Raw genomic sequence first — 18,519 nt, 5'->3', positions numbered from 1 at the left:
CTACCCAGGGTCTATTCAATGGGTTGCTCTTTGTGTGAAGAACTTCCTTACACTCGTCCTGAGTTTGACTTTCACCCATTTGAACCTGTATCCTTTGCCCTATTGTTGAGGTAGTGGTCAGAATTTAGCTGTCCTATATCATTGACTGTCTTGTATAAAATTCCTTCCTTTTAAAGTAGAAGAGCCCAAGATCTTCAGGTTTTCCTCATTGCTCAAACGTCTAAAACACAGAATCTCTGATACAAAAGCCTGGTTGCCCTATAGAAAAACACAGTTAAAAACTGTTTTGTGTTGAAACTGTTTATTTTCCAACTTGATGTGTGGCCACATAAGAAAAATGTCAGTTTAGAATCCTATACCTTTGTTCTAAATGTTAGAAATGTTCATGCAATTGAGATTTATTTTTCACTAACCAGGAGCTTTATTCTTATTCTCAGCTATGGCGTGTTGCTGTGGGAACTGCTGACTGGGGAGGTTCCATTCAGGGGGATTGATGGACTGGCTGTGGCCTATGGTGTGGCTATGAACAAACTAGCCCTTCCCATTCCCTCCACCTGTCCAGAGCTTTTCAGCAAACTTATGGATGGTAAGGTGTCCACCTTCTCGAGGGCAGAAGTGTTCTCAGTCATCTACACATCACTTCAAATGTAAAGATAAAACATGATGAAATAGTTTGCATTTCCAACATCCTGTTTCTTTGTCAAGGACATGCTGTTGGTGCTGAAGGTTTTTTGACTTAACATATTTTTCTTCAATTCTCTTTTATTTTCCCTAACATTTAAAAAGTAGTTTTGAAAGCTGTCCTGATGGAGATACTCTATGTACAAAAGATCCTAATTCCCATTTTTTACCTTCCGTATCTACCAATTTAAAGGTAAGGGTAAGTCTGAGGGTACCAAATGGGTACTGTAGACTGAGCAGCATTTTTATGTTTCAACTGTACAAAGATGTGAGCTGGTGATACACTTGAGGTATTGAGCAAGGCTAATGCTCAACATGCAGTTTTAAAAAGGCACAATGTGACATAGTAGATGCTCTCCCAAGCATCTGAACTCTAGATGATCAAATTGTTGTCCTCACACTGTAACCTTGTTCTCGGCAAGGAGAGCGTAAGAATGAAATGATAGAACCGTGTACCACACAAGCCCAGAACCACCAGCCTCAGTAGAGATTGCCATAGAAGATTAGCCATGGAACTGGGGAGCTGACCTTGTGTCTGTTCATTCATAAGCTTACAATGGTTGGATCATTGAGGAGAGATGCCTGTGTGTGTATGTGTGTGGCATTTATATAGGCCAGGATGAATTGGTGTAGGGGAAGGGGGTGTGGGTGTGATGTCCAGAGAAAATCTCCCCTCCTCACCCCACCCCCCCAATCTATTTTTTTCAGCTATTAGTGTTAAAGTGTCACTGAACCTCATAGTTGACTAATCTTTGTTCCAAAATGAAAATAAAAATGCTCAAAATATCTAGCAGGGCTGCCATTGGTTCAAAGGGAAAAGGCAAGTTAGAAAGAGAGAAAAAGAAATAAAAACAATTTCGAAGGTCTGAGGAGCGAGTTGATTCAGGTAGATTGGGAAACTGGATTAAAAGATATGATGATAGATGAGCAATGGCAAATATTTAAAGACATACTTTCTAATTTTCAATGTATATATATTCCATTGAGAAATAAAAGGGGCGGCGCAGTGGTTAGCACCGCAGCCTCACAGCTCCAGGGACCCAGGTTCGATTCTGGGTACTGCCTGTGCAGAGTTTGCAGGTTCTCCCTGTGACTGCGTGGGTTTTCGCCGGGTGCTCCGGTTTCCTCCCACAGCCAAAGACTTGCAGATGATAGGTAAATTGGCCGTTGTAAATTGCCCCTAGTGTAGGTAGGTGAAAGGGAATATGGGATTACTGTAGGGTTAGTATAAATGGGTGGTTGTTGGTCGGCACAGACTCGGTGGGCCGAAGGGCCTGTTTCAGTGTTGTATCTCTAAAATAAAAAATCCAGGGAAACTGATCCCACTGTGGCCAACCAGAAGTTCAGGATTGTATTAGATTAAAAGACGAGGCTTATAATGTTGCCAAGAAGAGTAGTAAACCTGAGGATTGGGAGAGCTTTAGAAACCAGCAATTGGTAGAGGGAGCAAATAGAATATGAGAGTAAACTAGCAAGAAATATCAAAACAAATTATGAAAGCTTCTAGTATGTAAAAAGGAAGAGAGTAGTGAAAGTAAATGTAGACCCCTTAGAGGCTGAGACAGGAAAAATTATAATAGGGTATGAAGAAATGGCTGAGATGTTGAACAAATATTTTTTATCTGTCTTCATAGTAGAAGACCTAAAAAAAAAATAGAAATAGGAAAGCAAGGGTCTAATGAGATTGAGGAACTTAAAGTATATTAATATCAGTAAAGAAAAAGTACTGGAGAAATTAGTAGGACTAAAAGCTGACATATCCCTGGACTTGATGCTCTACATCCTAGGCTGTTGAAAGAGGAGGTTGCAGCGATAGTGGATTCATTGGTTGTGATCTTGAAAATTCCCTAGATTCTGGAACGGTCCCAGTAGATTGTAAGGTAGCAAATGTAACACTGTTATTTGAGAAAAGAGAAATAGGGAACTATAGGCCAGTTAGCCTGATATTGGTTGTTGGGAAAATACTGGAATCCATTATGAAGGAAGTGGTGTAAATCATAAGGTGATTATGCAGAATCGACATGGGTTTATGAAAAGGAAATGGTGATTGACAAATCTATTAGAGTTTTTTGAGGATGTAGCTAGCAGCATAGATAAAGGGAAACCAGTGAATCTATTATATTTGGATTTCCAAAAGGCATTTGACAAAGTGCCACATCAAAGGTTATTCCACAAGATAAGGGCCCATGGGGCTGGGGGTAATATATTAGCATGGATGGAGGATGGAATGGACAGAAAACAGAGAGTAGGGATAAACGGGGAATTTTCAGTTTGGCAGGTTGTAATTAGAGGGGGTGCCACAAGAATCAGTGCTGGGGTTTCAGCTGTTTACAGTCTATGTTAATAACAATAATGAAGGGACAGAGTGTAATGTATCCAAGTTTGCTGATGCTACAAAGCAAAGTGGGAAAGTAAGCTGTGAGGAGGACACAATGAGGCTGAGTGGGTAAGAAAGTGGCAGATGGAGTATAATGTGGGGAAGTGTGAAGTTATTCATATTGATGAGCAGAATAGAAAACAGATTTTTTTTGAAATGGTGAAAAACTATTAAATGTTGGCTTCAAGGGTATTTGGATGCCCTTGTACACAAAATGCAAAGTAATTAGAAAGGCAAATAATATGTTGGTCTTTATTGCAAGTGGGTTGGAGTACAAGAACAAGGAAGTCTTGCTGCAGTTGTTCAGAGCTTTTGGTGACACCACATCTGGAGCACTATGTACAGTTTTGGTCTCTCTACCTAAAGAAGGATATAATTGCCTTGGAGGCAGTGCAACAGAGGTCCACTAAATTGATTCTTGGGGTGAGAAGTCTTTCCTATGAGGAGGGATTGAGTAGAATCAGCCTGTATTCTTTGGAGTTCAGAAGAATAAGAGATGATTTCATTGAAACAGACAAGATTCTGAGAGAGTTTGATGGGGTAGATGTTGGGAGACTGTTTCCCCTGGCTAAAGAGTCTAGAATTAGGGGGCAAAGTCTGAGGATAAGGGTTGAGCCAGTAAGGACTGAGTTGAGAGAGTGAGCGAGTTGTGAATTTTTGAAATTCTTTACCCAGAGGGCTGTGGATTCTCAGTTGTTGAATATATTCAAGGCTGAGATTGACAGATTTTTAGATTATAAGGGAATCGAGGCATTTGGAGATCAGATTGGACAGCAGAGTTGAGGTATAGGATCAGCCACGATCTTATTTAACGGTGCAACAGGCTTGAGGGCCATATGGCCTCCTCCTGCTCCTATTTCTAATGTTCTTAACAAATGAGCATTTATGCAGTGCCCTTCATAACTTCAGGACATCCCAAAAGGCTTTACATACAATGAAATACTTTTGACATGCAGTCATTGTTGCAATGTGGGAAATCTGGCAACCAATTTGTGCGCAACAAGCACCCACAAAAAGCAATGAAATAAATTATTATCTGTTTTAGATGCTGATTGAGAAATGAATGTTGGCCAGGGCACCATGGAGAACTCCACTGCTCTTCAAGTAGTGCCATTTAATAATTTAACTCTACTTGACAGGGCAGGCGGGGGCCTCAGTTTAACATCTCATCCAAAACACAGTGCAGCAATCCCTCAGCACTGCATCGAAGTGCCACCCTAGATTATGTGCTGAAGTTTCTGGAGTTGGACATGGACCCACAACCTACTGCACGAGTGGCAAGAGTGCTACCGCTAAGCCAAAGCTGACACCTTCTGGGTGTCATTCACCGGAACAGAAAGCTTTACATCTGAATGATTAATCCATCTTTCCTCTTTACAGACACTAATCAGCATGCAGTCTTATTTCCTGCATTTTCTGCTATTTCATATTTTCAGCACTTGCATTTCCTTTCGCTCGTTTCATTTAGCTCATGTTCTGATTAATGGCAGTGGCCAGAGCAGGAGTTCCATTAAACCCTTGAAAGTAGTGTCATGGGAGTGTTTTCTCCCCCCTCTGTTAAATACTGTGTGCTTTTAAGACTGAGAGTAGTTTTTATATTCTCTGGGAACAGTGTGTGCAAGCTGCAGGTGTTCCTAAGTAACAGCAAGAAAGAGAGGTCACATGCTGTATTTCATCAGGTTGACTGTGTGTAAAGACTGGCTAGAACTGGTTTGATCTGACAGACCAGCGAAGCATGTTCTCCTTGAAGGAAGGATTTGTCTGAGCAGAAAATCTACATTGTCCTGCAGGCTGTTTTGCCTGAAGAGGAAAAGACCCCTGGAGAGGAATCTTTGCATCGTTGGAGGTAGCAGATTCCTTTTTACTTCCAGTCGCTAAGAAGTTTCTGCCTCAGGAGTGTTTTTCTGTTGCCTTTTGTGTTTCTGGCAGTTCTGGAATTCTCGGAAAGTTTCTACTGATAGACTGCTAATTCAAAATCTAAATAGACCTGTTGCTGTACTCGTTGGAAGATCAATGTGACGCCTGCTGCAGCGAAGTGCCGTGAATGCCTATCCATTACAGACTGTTCATCAGACTCACCTGGAGACTTCAAGTGACATTTGACTATTCGACTCTGGGACACTTAACCGCTCCGGAAAAATAACACCAAAACTTACAACCCAGTTGTTTTATTATTCATAAGAAACAGCTCTAATTTAAAACATCATTTTTAAAACCAGTTAACCGTTGGTTTTTGTATGTTTGTATGTGTGTGTGCATGAGGGTTAGGAGGAATAAGAAGTTATAAAGTTTTTTGTCAGACATAGATTTATCTCAATAGTGTTTAAGATTTGGCCTATTAATAAATAGTTAATTTGTTATTGTTTAAAGATACCTGATTTGGTGTGTTTTGTTCTAGGGCTTAATAAAGTGCTTAATTTGGCTAATTTGCAGTAGATTGGAAACTTTAATAATATGCTGTAACCTGTGGAGTAATGGGACTGAATTGACAGTGCGTTTCTCCCCTCTCAGTCAGAACAGTAGCATACACTGAAAGCTCGAAGCCTTGCTGAAAGGATTGAGGACTGCATCAGGTCAGTGATGCAAAGCAAGGAATCCTGCAGTCTTTCATTTGGCGCAGCATTAACTTCTGCAGAATACCATAAAATTATTTCGCAGAAAATGTTCATAACCTTTACTTGGGCTTCAGCAAAATTTCTTGTCAGCTTTTCCACATCCTTTAGTTTGATCCTTCTCTTGAAGGCACTGTTGCCAGGGTACAATTTCATGGACGCAGATGGCCCTTTTGTAGCTGAATCAGTGGCCACTTTCCATGCGTGATCCTTGGCATTGATCATTGGGCAAGCTATTTAACCTTGGGCAGCATTGAGGCCACATAAACACCACAAGCCCTTTCCTGTAGGTATCCAAAGCAGGAACCCTGGCTGTCTTTTTTTTCCCCCTTTCCCACCTGAGCCAAAGGGAAACTGAGGTCAGTTATGTCTTTACTGTCGCCCTGACTGAGATTGGTTAACCTCACACGGAACAGAATTTAACCTGGGATCTTATGGTCTGTATGGCTGAGCTCATTTGCTATTTTTACCAGTAGAACCCTACAGGAGTGGGCTGGTTGGAGGGGGGACCTTTTGTAGTTTATATTTTCCCAAAAAGCATTCATACATTTCATACATTCTAGAGAAACACACAAGATTAGATTGAGTACATTGGAAAAGAATCTAATGAAGACGAATAGAAAAGCAGAATATGATTTAAAAAGAGAGAGACTGCAGAATGCTGAGGTACAGAGGGATCTGGATGTCTTTGTACATGAATCCAAAAAGTTAGCATACAGGTACAGCGAGTATTTAGGAAGGCAAATGTAATGTTGACCTTTATTTCAAGAGGAATGGAGTAGAAAAGTAGGGAAGTCTTGCAACAGTTGGTGAGACCACACCTAAAGTACTACATACAGTTTTGGTCTCCTTATTTAAGGAAGGATTGGAGGGAGTTCAGAGAAGGTTCACGCGGCTGATTCTTGGGATGAAAAGGTTGTCTTCTGATTAAAGTTTGAGCAGGTCAGGTCTGTACTCATCGAAGTTTAGAAGAATGAGAGGTGATCTTATTAAAACATACTAGATTCTGAGGAGGCTTGATAAAGGTAGATGCTGAGAGGATATTTCCCCTCCTGGGGGAATCTAGAACTAAAGGGTACAGTTTCAGAATAAGGGGTCTCCCATTTAAGACAAGACAAGGAAGAATTTCTTCCCTCAGAGGGTCATTAATATTTGGAATTCTTTTCCCCAGAGAGCAGTGGAGGCTGAGTCATTGAATATATTCAAGGCTGAGTTCGACAGATTTTTGATCTACAAGAGAGTCGATGATTATGGGGTTGGGCAGGAAAGTGGAGTTAAGACCATAATCAGATCAGCCATGATCCAATTGAGTGGTTGAGCAGGGCTCGAGGGGCCAAATGGCCTACTCATCCTCCTATTTCTTCTTCTTCTTACATGTATAGGCAGATATTGAAGCATTTGATGCAATTTTTATCCCACGAGTACACTCCCTCCCTTCAAGAGCCAGTTACAAATACCAAATATTTAATTTTGAGAAATGCTCTCTCTTCTGTAAGTGCTGACTCGTGCACGTGGAACTGGTACTGGCATGAGCTGCTCTCTGGTGTCTTGAGTGCTCTCCATGTGAGAGTCTAGATGGTGGGTACCATATGAACACACGTACGAACATATGAATTAGGAGCAGGAATAGGCCACTCCGCCCCTCGAGCCTGCACCACCATTCAACAAGATCATGGCTGATCTGATTGTAACCTCAACTCTGCATTCCCGCCTACCCCCAATAACTATTCACCTCCTTGCTTATCAAGAATCTCTCTACATCTGCCTTAAAAATATTCAAAGACTCTGCTTCCACCGCCTTTTGAGGAAGAGAATTCCAAAGACTCATGATCCTCTGAAAGAAAAAAATTCTCCTCATCTCTGACTTAAATGGGCGACGCCATATTTTTAAACAGTGACCCCAGTTCTAGATTCTCCCACAAGAGGAAACATCCTTTCCACATCCACCCTGTCAAGACTCCTCAGAATCTTGTCTTTCAATCAAGTCGCCTCTTACTCTTTTAAACTCCAGCAGATACAAGCCTAGCCTGTCCAACCTTTCTTCATAAGACAGCCCGCCCATTCCAGGTATTAGTCTAGTAAAATAAAAGCAAAATACTGTGGATGCTGGAAATCTGAAACAAAAACAAGAAATGCTGGAATCACTCAGCAGGTCTGGCAGCATCTGTGGAAAGAGAAGCAGAGTTAACGTTTCGGGTCAGTGACCCTTCTTCGCAACTGACAAATATTAGAAAGGTCACAGATTATAAGCAAGTGAGGTGGGGGTGGGGCAAGAGATAGAAAGCAATGAAGGTGAACAAGGTAAAAGAGACAAACGAAAATCCCGTCGGAGAGAAGAGCAGAACTTCTTCAAGGTAGGCATTCCTGGAAGAGAAGTGGCAGTGAATTAAACACTAAAATAAAAGCAAAATACTGCGAATGCTGGAAATCTGAAACAAAAACAAGAAATGCTGGAATCACTTAGCAGGTCTGGCAGCATCTGTGGAAAGAGAAGCAGAGTTAACGTTTCGGGTCAGTGACCCTTCTTCGGAACTGACAAATATTAGAAAAGTCACAGATTATAAGCAAGTGAGGTGGGGGTGGGGCAAGAGATAGAAAGCAATGAAGGTGAACAAGGTAAAAGAGACTAGTCTAGTAAATCTTCTCTGAACTGCTTCCAACGCATTTACATTTTCCTTAAATAAGGAGACTAATACTGTACACAATACTCCAGATGTGGTCTCACCAATCCCCTGTATAACTGAAGCATAACCTCTCTACTTTTGTATTCAATTCCCCTCACAATAAACAATAACATAGCTTTCCTAATTGCATGCTAACCTTTTGCGATTCATGCACTAGGACACCCAGAGCTCTCTACATCTCAGAGCTCTGCAAGCTCTCATCTTTTAGATAATATGCTTTTTTATCTTCCTGCCAAAATGAACAATTCCACATTTTCCCACATTATACTCCATTTACAAGATCTTTACCCACTCACTTAACCTATCTATATCCCTTTGTAGCCTCCTTATGTCCTCTTCCCAACTTACTTTCCTAGCTATCTTTGTGTCATCAGCAAATTTAGCAACCATACCTTCAGGCCCTTCATCCAAGTCATTTATATAAATTGTAAAAAGTTGAGGCCGCAGCACTGATCCCTGTGACACACCACTCGTTACATCTTGCCAACCAGAAAATTACCCATTTATGCGTACTCTCTGTTTCCTGTTAGCTAGTCAATTGTCTATCCATGCCAAAATGTTACCCCCTACACCATGAGCTTTTATTTTCCGCAATAACCTTTGAGTTGCTCCTTATCAAATGCTTTCTGGAAATCTAAGTACAGTACATCCCTAGGTTTCTCTTTATCCACAGCATATGTTACTTCTTCAAAGAACTCCAATAAATTGGTTAAACATCATTTCCGTTTCACAAAACCAGCAGAATGTTGAGCTGTGTGCGAGTGAAATATATGTCAAGTGCCTGAACTACTTCAGACTGCTTAGTTGAGATGCTGAATAAAAGTTTTGTTCATTTTTCCATGGAAAAGAAGGAATTATTAGAGGGCATATTTTTGTGGCCGGTCTGGTTTGAAAATGACCTAAGAAGAGTTCCAGAGACAGGTTCCCTGATTCTACTGAGAGGTCTCAGCTAAAGGGATAAGGATGAGAAATGTTTATTAAATAAATAACTGAATATGAATTTTGTGGTTTTGCTTCAGATTGCTGGAACACAGATTCGCACTCTCGTCCATCGTTCAGCTGCATACTGGATCAACTCACTGCCATTGAGGAATCTGGCTTCTTTGAAATGCCGCAGGATTCATTCCACTCCTTGCAAGAAGAATGGAAGCAGGAGATCCAGGAAATGTTTCAGCAACTCCGGGAAAAGGAGAAGGTAGGACATTTAAGGTTTGCCACATTTATTTCTTTCTCTCCCTCCCACTTTGTTTATTTGTTTCTCACTTTCCCTTTCTCCTTCTTATTCTTTTATCTCCTCTCCTTTTCTTCTATTGAGTTATTCCCTTATCACACTTGCTTTCCTTCATTTCTGGTTTCTCTTAGTCACTGCATCATACACTGTTGTTCAACTAGCTGAAGTATGCTAGAAATGCATCCCTAACCAACTGGAACAAGTTTGAATCTGGTGGCATGTCACTTTATATAGTGTATGTTCTCCATGTTGAACACCAATTGGAAGAAGCACTGAGGGTAGCAAGGGCACAGAATATTCTCTGGGTGGGGGACTTCAATGTCCATCACCAAGAGCAGCTCGGTAGCACCAGTGCTGAATGAGCTGGCTGAGTCCTAAAGGACATAGCTGCTAGACTGAGTCTGCGGCAAGTGGTGAGGGAAACCAACATGAGGGAAAAACCTACTTGACCTCCTCCTCACCAATCTGCCTGTCGCAGATGCATGTGACGATGACAGTATTGGTCAGAGTGACCACCGCACATTCCTTGTGGAGACAAAGTCCTGTCTTTGCATTGAGGATATCCACCTTCATGTTGTGTGTCCCTACTGCCATGCTAAATGGGATAGATGTCGAACATATCTAGCAACTCAAAATTTTGATAGACAATTAAACAACTAACACAAAAAGCAGGCCAGTTACAACCCTGTCAGTTTACTCTCGGTCATCAGCGAAGTGATGGAACAGGTGGTCGACAGCGCTATCAAGCAGCACCTACTCAGCAATAACCTTCTCGCTGATGCTCAGTTTGGGTTCTGCCAGGACAACTCGGCTCCTGACCTCATTACAGCCGTGGTCCAAACATGGACAAAAGAGCTGAACTCCAGAGGTGAGGTGAGAGTGACTGCCTTGACATCAAGGCAGCATTTGACAGAGTATGGCATCAAGGAGCCCGAGCAAAACTGGATTCGATGGTAATTGGGGATGGGGGAAGCTCTCCACTGGTTGGAGTCCTACCTAGCACAAAGGAAAATGGTTGTGGTTGTTGTAGGTCAATCATCCCAGTCCCAGGACATCACTGCAGGAGTTTCTCAGGGTGTGTCCTAGGCCCAACCATCTTCAGCTGTTTCATCAATGACCTTCCATCATAAGATCAGAAGTGGGGATGTTTGAAGACGATTACATAGTGTTCAGCACTATTTGTGACTCCTCAGGTACTGAAGCAGCCCATGTCCATATGCAGCATGACCTGGACAACATCAGGCTTGGGCTGATAAGTGGCAAGTTACATTCACTCCACACAAGTGCCAGGCAATGACCATCTCAAGCAAGAAAGAATCTAACCATCTTCCCTTAATGTTCAATGGCATTACCATTGCCTAATCCTGCACTATCAACATCCTGGAGTTACCATTGACCAGAAACCGAACTGGACCAACTACCTAAGTACTGTGGCTACAAGAGCAGGAATTCTGTGGTGAGTAACTTGCCTCCTGTCTCCTGAATGCCTGTCCACCATCTACAAGGCACAAGTCAGGAGTGTGATGGAATACTGTCCACTTGCCTGGATGGGTGCAGCTCCAACAACACTCAAGAAGCTCAAGACCATGCAGGACAAAGCAGCCTGCTTGATTGGCATCCCATCCACCACCTTCAACATTCACTGCCTTCACCACCGACGTACAGTGGCAGCAGTGTATATCATATACAAGATGCACTGCCGCCACTCACCAAGACGCCTTCAACAGCACCTTCGCAACCCACAACCTCTACCACCTAGCAGGACAAGGACAGCAGATGCATGGGAACACCACCACCTGCAAGTTCCCCTCCAAGCCACAGCACCCTGACTTGGAACTATATCACTGTTCCTTTACTGTTGCTGGGTCAAAGTCCTGGAGCTCCCTTCCTAACAGCACTGTGGTGTACCTACACCTCAAGGACTGCAGCAGTTCAAGAAGGCAGCTCACCACCTCCTTCGCAAGGGCAATTAGGAATGGGCAATAAATGCTGGCCCAGTCAGTGATACCCACATCCCATGAATGAATATTGTTTAAAAATGCAGCATTGTTGGGTAAAGCAGTAGTAATAGATTACAGTGCTCTATTGTGCTCAGCAGGGTTCCTGGTTTGAGGACAGACTACTGCTTTTCAATTGAGTGATAATGAGGCTAATCCCATTATTCTTTTGAAAATACAAAATGTTCTATTTACTTTATTAACTGTTGAATTGATGCATTGAGTTCATTCCTTTAGCTCATCTGAGCAATCAAAGTGTTGACTATTCGAGGAATGCCCTCTACATTGAGATTATAAGCAGCAGCTAGAGATTTTGGTGCTCTATTAAATTGCCTCTTGGATCCTCTCTGTACAGGGTTTTATACAACGTGTCAACAATGGCTGAATTGGTAGCAGTCTTGCCTCTGAGTCAGAAGGTTTGTGGGTTTGAGACCTACTCCAGGACTTGAGCACAAAAATCAAGACTGACATTCCAATGCAGCACTGAGGAAGTGCTGCAGTGTCAGAGGATGAGGTGTTAAACCAAAATGCTGTCTGCACCTCTCAGGTGGTTGTACAAGATCCCATGGCACTATTTCAAACAAGAGCAGGGGTGTTATCCTCAGTGTCCTGGCCAATATTTATCCCTCAATCAACATCATTGAAACAGATTATCTGGCCATTATCACATTGCTGTTTGTGGGTTGCTGACAGTGTGCAAATTGGTTACTACATTTCCTACATTGCAAAAGTGACTACTTTTTAAAAGTACTTCATGAATGGTGCTATATAAATGCAAGTTTTTCTTTCTTTATAACCCATTCATGTCCTGTTATGGTAAAGATTATAAACTGACTGGCCCTGCCACACCTAACTAAGTTACGATAAAAGCGAAATACTGCGGATACTGGAAATCTGAAATAAAACAGAAGGTGCTGGTGGTAGTTCTGGTGAAAGGTCACTGACCTGAAATGTTAACTCTGCCTCTCTCTCCACAGATGCTGCCAGACCTGCTGAGTATCCAGCACTTTCTGTTTTTAACTAAGTTAGGAACCTGGCAGTAAAGGAGTGTCAGCTCCTGTAGAAATTGAAGAGGCTCCCCAAATGAGTGTAAATGGCACCATCCTTTATACCTATTCACCAGCCCAAGTTGTCTTCATTAGTGAGAAACCGGTCAGGATCCAGGGATCTCAGTGAAGAATGGCATAGGGGTTGAAAAGAATAGGCGAGAAGTAATTTTTGTGCCAAGCTTGGAATGTTGGAGATCAGGAATTCCACAATTTTGAGGTAATGAAAAACAGGAGGTGCATTAACAGGAAGTGAAATGAATCTTGGCTGATGGACCAGCTTGCAGAAAACAAGTGACATGTGGGTTACACTACACGCACTGGGTTCTCCCTGTTCGACCTCAAGAACAGGTGTAATGCAGCATTTACCTGCCTGTACACCTGATGCTCTGAGGTGCGGCCAGTATAAAAGGGAGCAGCAACCATCTATAGTGGTGGATGTTAGCCTGGCCAGTTTTTTTTTTGATTAGAGATACAGCACTGAAACAGGCCCTTCGGCCCACCGAGTCTGTGCCGAACATCAACCACCCATTTATACTAATCCTACACTAATCCCATATTCTTACCAAACATCCCCACCTGTCCCTATATTTCCCTACCACCTACCTATACTAGTGACAATTTATAATGGCCAATTTACCTATCAACCTGCAAGTCTTTTGGCTTGTGGGAGGAAACCGGAACACCCGGAGAAAACCCACGCAGACACAGGGAGAACTTGCAAACTCCACACAGGCAGTACCCGGAATCGAACCCGGGTCCCTGGAGCTGTGAGGCTGCGGTGCTAACCACTGTGCCGCCCAGTTGTACTGTTTTGTTTCTTGGGCATTAACTCTGTCGCTAATAAACATCCTGTGTTAACTAGGAACTGCGAACCTGGGAGGAAGAGCTATCCCGCGCAGCTTTGCAGCAGAAAAACCACGAGGAGCTGCTGCGGCGCCGGGAGCAGGAGCTGGCCGAACGAGAGATTGACATTCTGGAACGAGAGCTCAACATCATCTTCCACCAGCTGCACCAGGAGAAGCCCAAAGTGAAGAAACGGAAAGGCAACTTCAAGAAAAGCCGGCTCAAGCTCAAGGACGGCAATCGGATCAGTCTCCCCTCCGGTAGGTGGCACTTTGAGAACGTTTTGATTCTCTTATTCCAGAAATGTCCGCACATGTTCTCACCAAATGGTTCAAAGGCAGCGCTGGACACCTCACGTGGTCAATCAAGGAATGTTAGTAAAGTGGTCAATACTTGGAAAGGCAGGTAATCACTCTTACGTCTCTCTTTCTTCTGCCCAGCCTCCCTCCTGCGCCCGCCCCTGCCCACTCTCATGCGCTTTCCACACCTTTTTTTTCCACCTCCCCTCCCCCTCCCCACCCCCCCCCAAACCCCCCACTCTCTCCAACTCTTGAATTCTTTTGGCCTTCAAATATTCTACAGATTTCCAGCATAAGATCACCGTGCAGGCCTCTCCCACTCTGGACAAGAGGAAGAGTCTGATCAACAGCAGCTCAAGTCCTCCAGCGAGCCCCACCATCATCCCGCGACTCAGGGCAATCCAGCGTGAGTACTGCAGTAGCACCATGGATTTAGTGTCTGGAACGTGCAAGTCATTTCTAGTGAGGCATATATTGTAATATTTTGCTTTGAAATTTATTACAAATATATCATTTAAAAGGCAGCAATGAACCAAAAATATTTGATGTTCATCAGAATTCTTCAGTCTAGTTTGTGCCTTGTATCTCACTGCTGATCACCTGTTGCACTGTATTTATATAACACTTAATATATCAATATCTAACTGACAATCACTTAACATTTATGATACCCAGACTGCCACCGGATTTGCCTCACTCCTATTTTCCACCTGTATTCCACACCTTTGCCGTTACCAAAACACTACCCAACCACTGAAATTAAAATCAAAAACTGTGTTGTGAATTCTCACATATCCTACCAAATGCAAGTTGTACGGGTGCAACACTGCTCTGGGATCAAATGACAAAATTTGAGCTTTGCTTTTAGGTTTGATAACATCTGACCGTCTCTCAGTTGCAACACGCTCCCGAGTATCTGCTGTCTGTTTATAGTGAATGACTCGCAGTTGACCCCCTTACGAGCCTGCAAGGTCACTTGTGAGGTGGGTTTGGCCATCAGGAGGTGAATTGAGGAATTGTGACTGGCCTTGATTTTGCCAGTTCTCATTTAGGACACTAGATGGTGCACTTTACAGGTGCAGAGCAGCCTATAATGTTTCAGGCCCGCAGGAAAAATCAGCAGGCAGAGTTTCATTCTGCAACAACAGTCTCTCAGCTCGTCAATCATGATTGCATCTGTACAACAACCTGCCTCTCATTCATTCTCCTGTGCTGACCTGTAATGGTACTGTGGGAGGGGGCAGCAAATGTATAAATAGAGCATTGAGTTTAAATCCATCAGTGCCAGATGTTATATTATCCAAGGGACAGCTTGTGTGTGTGTGTGTCTCTCTCTCTCTCTCTCTTCCTTTTTCTCCCCGCCTCCCACATCTGGTTGTGAAAAAGTTAAATCCCATTTTTAATTTAAAACACTTTGCCCAAGGAGTTTGAACACTGTCCTTTCACCTGGGTTCAAATCCAGCTGTGGAGGGGGTAATGACCTCTTTTCTGCTGTGTGTTGAGGGATGGTTTCAGTTGTCTAAATTAATTTTAGTTTTGTTGTAAATAATTTGAATGGCAATTCTTTTTGAGGTCATTTTGAATAGTTATTTTCTGTAAACAGTGATTTTAGCTCACAGAAACTGCATTAATTTACAGCAAGTTAGAAAGTCAAGTTCAGATTCAGCCACCATGTTTATTCCATCCAGAGTCTGTTATTCCATGACAGACTTCTCCTCTATACCACCTGTTAATACCCTATTTAAGGAATGCTTTCTGTACCCCTTGGGGGGTGGGGGAGGGGTGGTGGCGGGGTGAAGAAATCAAGCAGTGCTATTAATTTCTCTGTAATCTTCAATCCCTTTCCTCAACAGAGGTCAATCCTTGTCTTTTTAGAGATGCCATTTGACTTTGCATCATCTACAATTCAGGCACCTTTCCAATGCATCTTTTTTTTTTTCTCATTCCAAACACTTGATTCTGTTTTGATAATCAAGTCCTTGCTCCAAAATATGACCTCAGTAACTGGCAGAATAGCGAACCCTTTCAATTGTAGAAGAAAGCACTGAAAGTAGTTCAGGATCTCAGCATATACTCTGTAGGTCTGAGTGATGGTAAACACCACATTTGAGATATTATGTAATTTAAAGAAAATAGCAATTTTTTTTGTTTTTACAATTCTTAACTTGTGGTATATAAGTTCCAAAACAATACATACCGCTTGGGTTCTTGCAGTTCGATGTCATAAAGGTCTCAGTATAAGCTAGGTATGTATGATCAGACTTGTATGAGACAGTCACCAGAGTGCTGTACTGACCCCAACCTGTAATTTTTTTCATTCTTTCACAGGATGTGGACATTGCTGGCTAGGCCAGCATTTATTGCCCATCCCTAATTGCCCTTGAGAAGGTGGCAGTGAGCTGCTGCATTGAACCACTACAGTCCATGTGGTGTAGCTACACCCACAGTGCTGTTGGGAAGGGACTGTGAAGGAAGGGCGACCTAGTTCCAAGTCAGGATGGTGTGTTCTTTGGAGGGGAACTTGCAGGTGGTGGTGTTCCCATGCATCTGCTGCCCTTGTCCTTCTAGGTGGTAGAGGTTGCAGATTTGGAAGGCAGTGCATCTTGTAGGTGGTACACACTGCTGCCACTGTGCTTCGGTGGTGTAGGAGTGAATGTTGAATGTGGTGGATGGAATGCCAATTAAGCTGGTGGCTTTATCCTTGAGGTGTCAAGCTTCTTGAGTGAGTTCCTTGCCGCAGAATTCCCAGCCTCTGGCCTGCTCTTGAAACCACAGTACTTGTATATGGCTGGTCCAGTTCGGTTTCTGGTTAATGGTAACCCCTGAATGTTGATAGTAGGGGATTCAGCAATGGTCATGTCATTGAATGTCAGTGGGAAATGGTTGGATTCCCTCTTGTGGGAAACGGTCATTGCCTGGCACTCGTGTGTCATAAATGTAACTTGCCACTTATTCGCCCAAGCCTGGATGTTATCCAGGTCTTGCAGCATTTCTACACGGGCTACTTCAGCATCTGAGGAGTTGTGAATGCTGCTGAACATTGTGCAATCATCAGCGAACATCCCCACTTCTGACCTTATGATGGAGGGAAGGTCATCGATGAAGCAGCTGAAGATGGTTAGACCTAGGACACTACCCTGAGGAACTCCTGCAGTGATGTCCTGGGATTGAAATGATTGACCTCCAACAACCACAGCCATCTTCCTTTTGAGTTGGATATGACTCCAACCAGTGGAGAGTTTTTGCCCTGATTCCCATTGACTCCCCTTTTGTTAGGGCTCCTTGATGCCACACACTATCAAATACTGCCTTGATGTCAAGGGCAGTCACTCTCACCTCACCTCTTAACTTCAGCCCTTTGTCCATGTTTGATCAGGGCTGCAATGAGGTTAGGAGCTGAGTGGCCCTGGCGGAACCCAAACTGAGTGTCAGTGAGCAGGTTATTGCTGAGTAAGTGTCACTTGATAGCGCTGTTGATGACACCTTCTGCCACTTTGATGAACGAGAGTAGACTGATGGGGCAGTATTTGGCCGGATTGGATTTGTCCTGCTTTTTGTGAACAGGACATACTTGGGCAATTTTCCACATTGTCGGCTAGATGCTAGTGTTGTAGTTGTACTGGAACAGCTTGGCTGAGAAGCATCAATTTTGGAGCACAAGTCCTCAGTCCTTTTGCTGGAATGTTGTCCCGGCCATAGCCTTTGCAGTATCCAGTGCCTTCAGCCGTTTCTTGATAACATATAGAATCGAACAGTAGATAAAGAGCCTCCACTGCAGCCTCAGTTATGCCTCTGTTGGCAAAAAGAGCTTTCTCTTTATCTAAACAAATGTGTCAATCAGAAATAGATTTCAGAAACATAGAGGATGCTAATGTGGGGTTAGTCCTGGGGCCACTGCCTCTGGAGGGCTACGCACACCTGTCAAAGGTGAGCTGACTTTGCTTAATAATGAAAAGGCATTGTATTTAAAGATGGTTGACGATGCTGCCAGTTTGCTGCACATGAAGATTGAAGCTACTGACGGTCTGCTGGTTGCACAAAGAACACAAGACATGTTTTCCTAGGGACACAGTATGGAGGAAGGGCCAGCCAAGGGAAACTTTTCAATTATCCAACAGAGCCTCCCCTTCAGCCCATGGTCAGAGTGGAGTGTTGCTTAGTTGTGCAATTCTGATTATGGTGAGGGTTCATAATTTTAGTACTTTTCGATGGGTTAATGAGCCTTATACACCATGATGTTTGGGCTGGTGAAGTACTTGTGTCTGCTCCACATGCTGAAATGCAGTGGGTGCCTGCTATCCCATTATTAGCCTTAATGTTGCCCAGCTAGGTTGTGAAACACTAAGCCCACTTTGACATAACCACAGAGAAAACGGCTACTGACTCCACTCGCTCTCGCTCTCTCTCTGTAACAGCAGGTATTTCACCAACCAAGACTTACAAAAGACCAGACAGATCCCCTACCCCCTCCACTCTTCCCCAATGCCTGTCCACCATCGACAATGCACAAGTCAGAAGTGTAATGGAATACTCTCCACTTACCCGGATGAGTGCGGCTGCAACAACACTCAAGAAGCACGACACTATCCAGGACAAAGCAGCCCATTTGATTGGCACCCCATCCGCCACCTTGAACATTCGCTCCCTCCATCGCCAATGCACAGTGGCAGCAGTGTATATCATCTACAAGATGCACTGCAGCAACTCACCACACCTCCTTCGACTGTATCTTCCAAACTCGTGACC

At 43.3% G+C, this 18,519-nt stretch overlaps 1 protein-coding gene across 2 annotated transcripts in view; it reads left to right on the top strand.

Annotated features, from left to right (window-relative positions):
* map3k9 (mitogen-activated protein kinase kinase kinase 9) overlaps positions 1-18,519 on the top strand; it is a 187,009-nt gene that overhangs the window by 130,177 nt on the left and 38,313 nt on the right. The window contains exons 4-7 of one of the 2 annotated variants that reach the window (XM_068039547.1): positions 438-586; positions 9,374-9,549; positions 13,494-13,734; positions 14,057-14,179. In XM_068039547.1, coding sequence (XP_067895648.1) covers positions 438-586; positions 9,374-9,549; positions 13,494-13,734; positions 14,057-14,179 — 689 coding nt within the window. The remainder of the gene's footprint in view (positions 1-437; positions 587-9,373; positions 9,550-13,493; positions 13,735-14,056; positions 14,180-18,519) is intronic. The other variant, XM_068039548.1, reaches the window with a different exon arrangement.

This window comes from Heterodontus francisci, chromosome 9 (genome assembly GCF_036365525.1).
Source record: "Heterodontus francisci isolate sHetFra1 chromosome 9, sHetFra1.hap1, whole genome shotgun sequence".
NCBI lineage: Eukaryota > Metazoa > Chordata > Chondrichthyes > Heterodontiformes > Heterodontidae > Heterodontus > Heterodontus francisci.
This window is presented reverse-complemented; position numbering and strand designations above follow the sequence as displayed.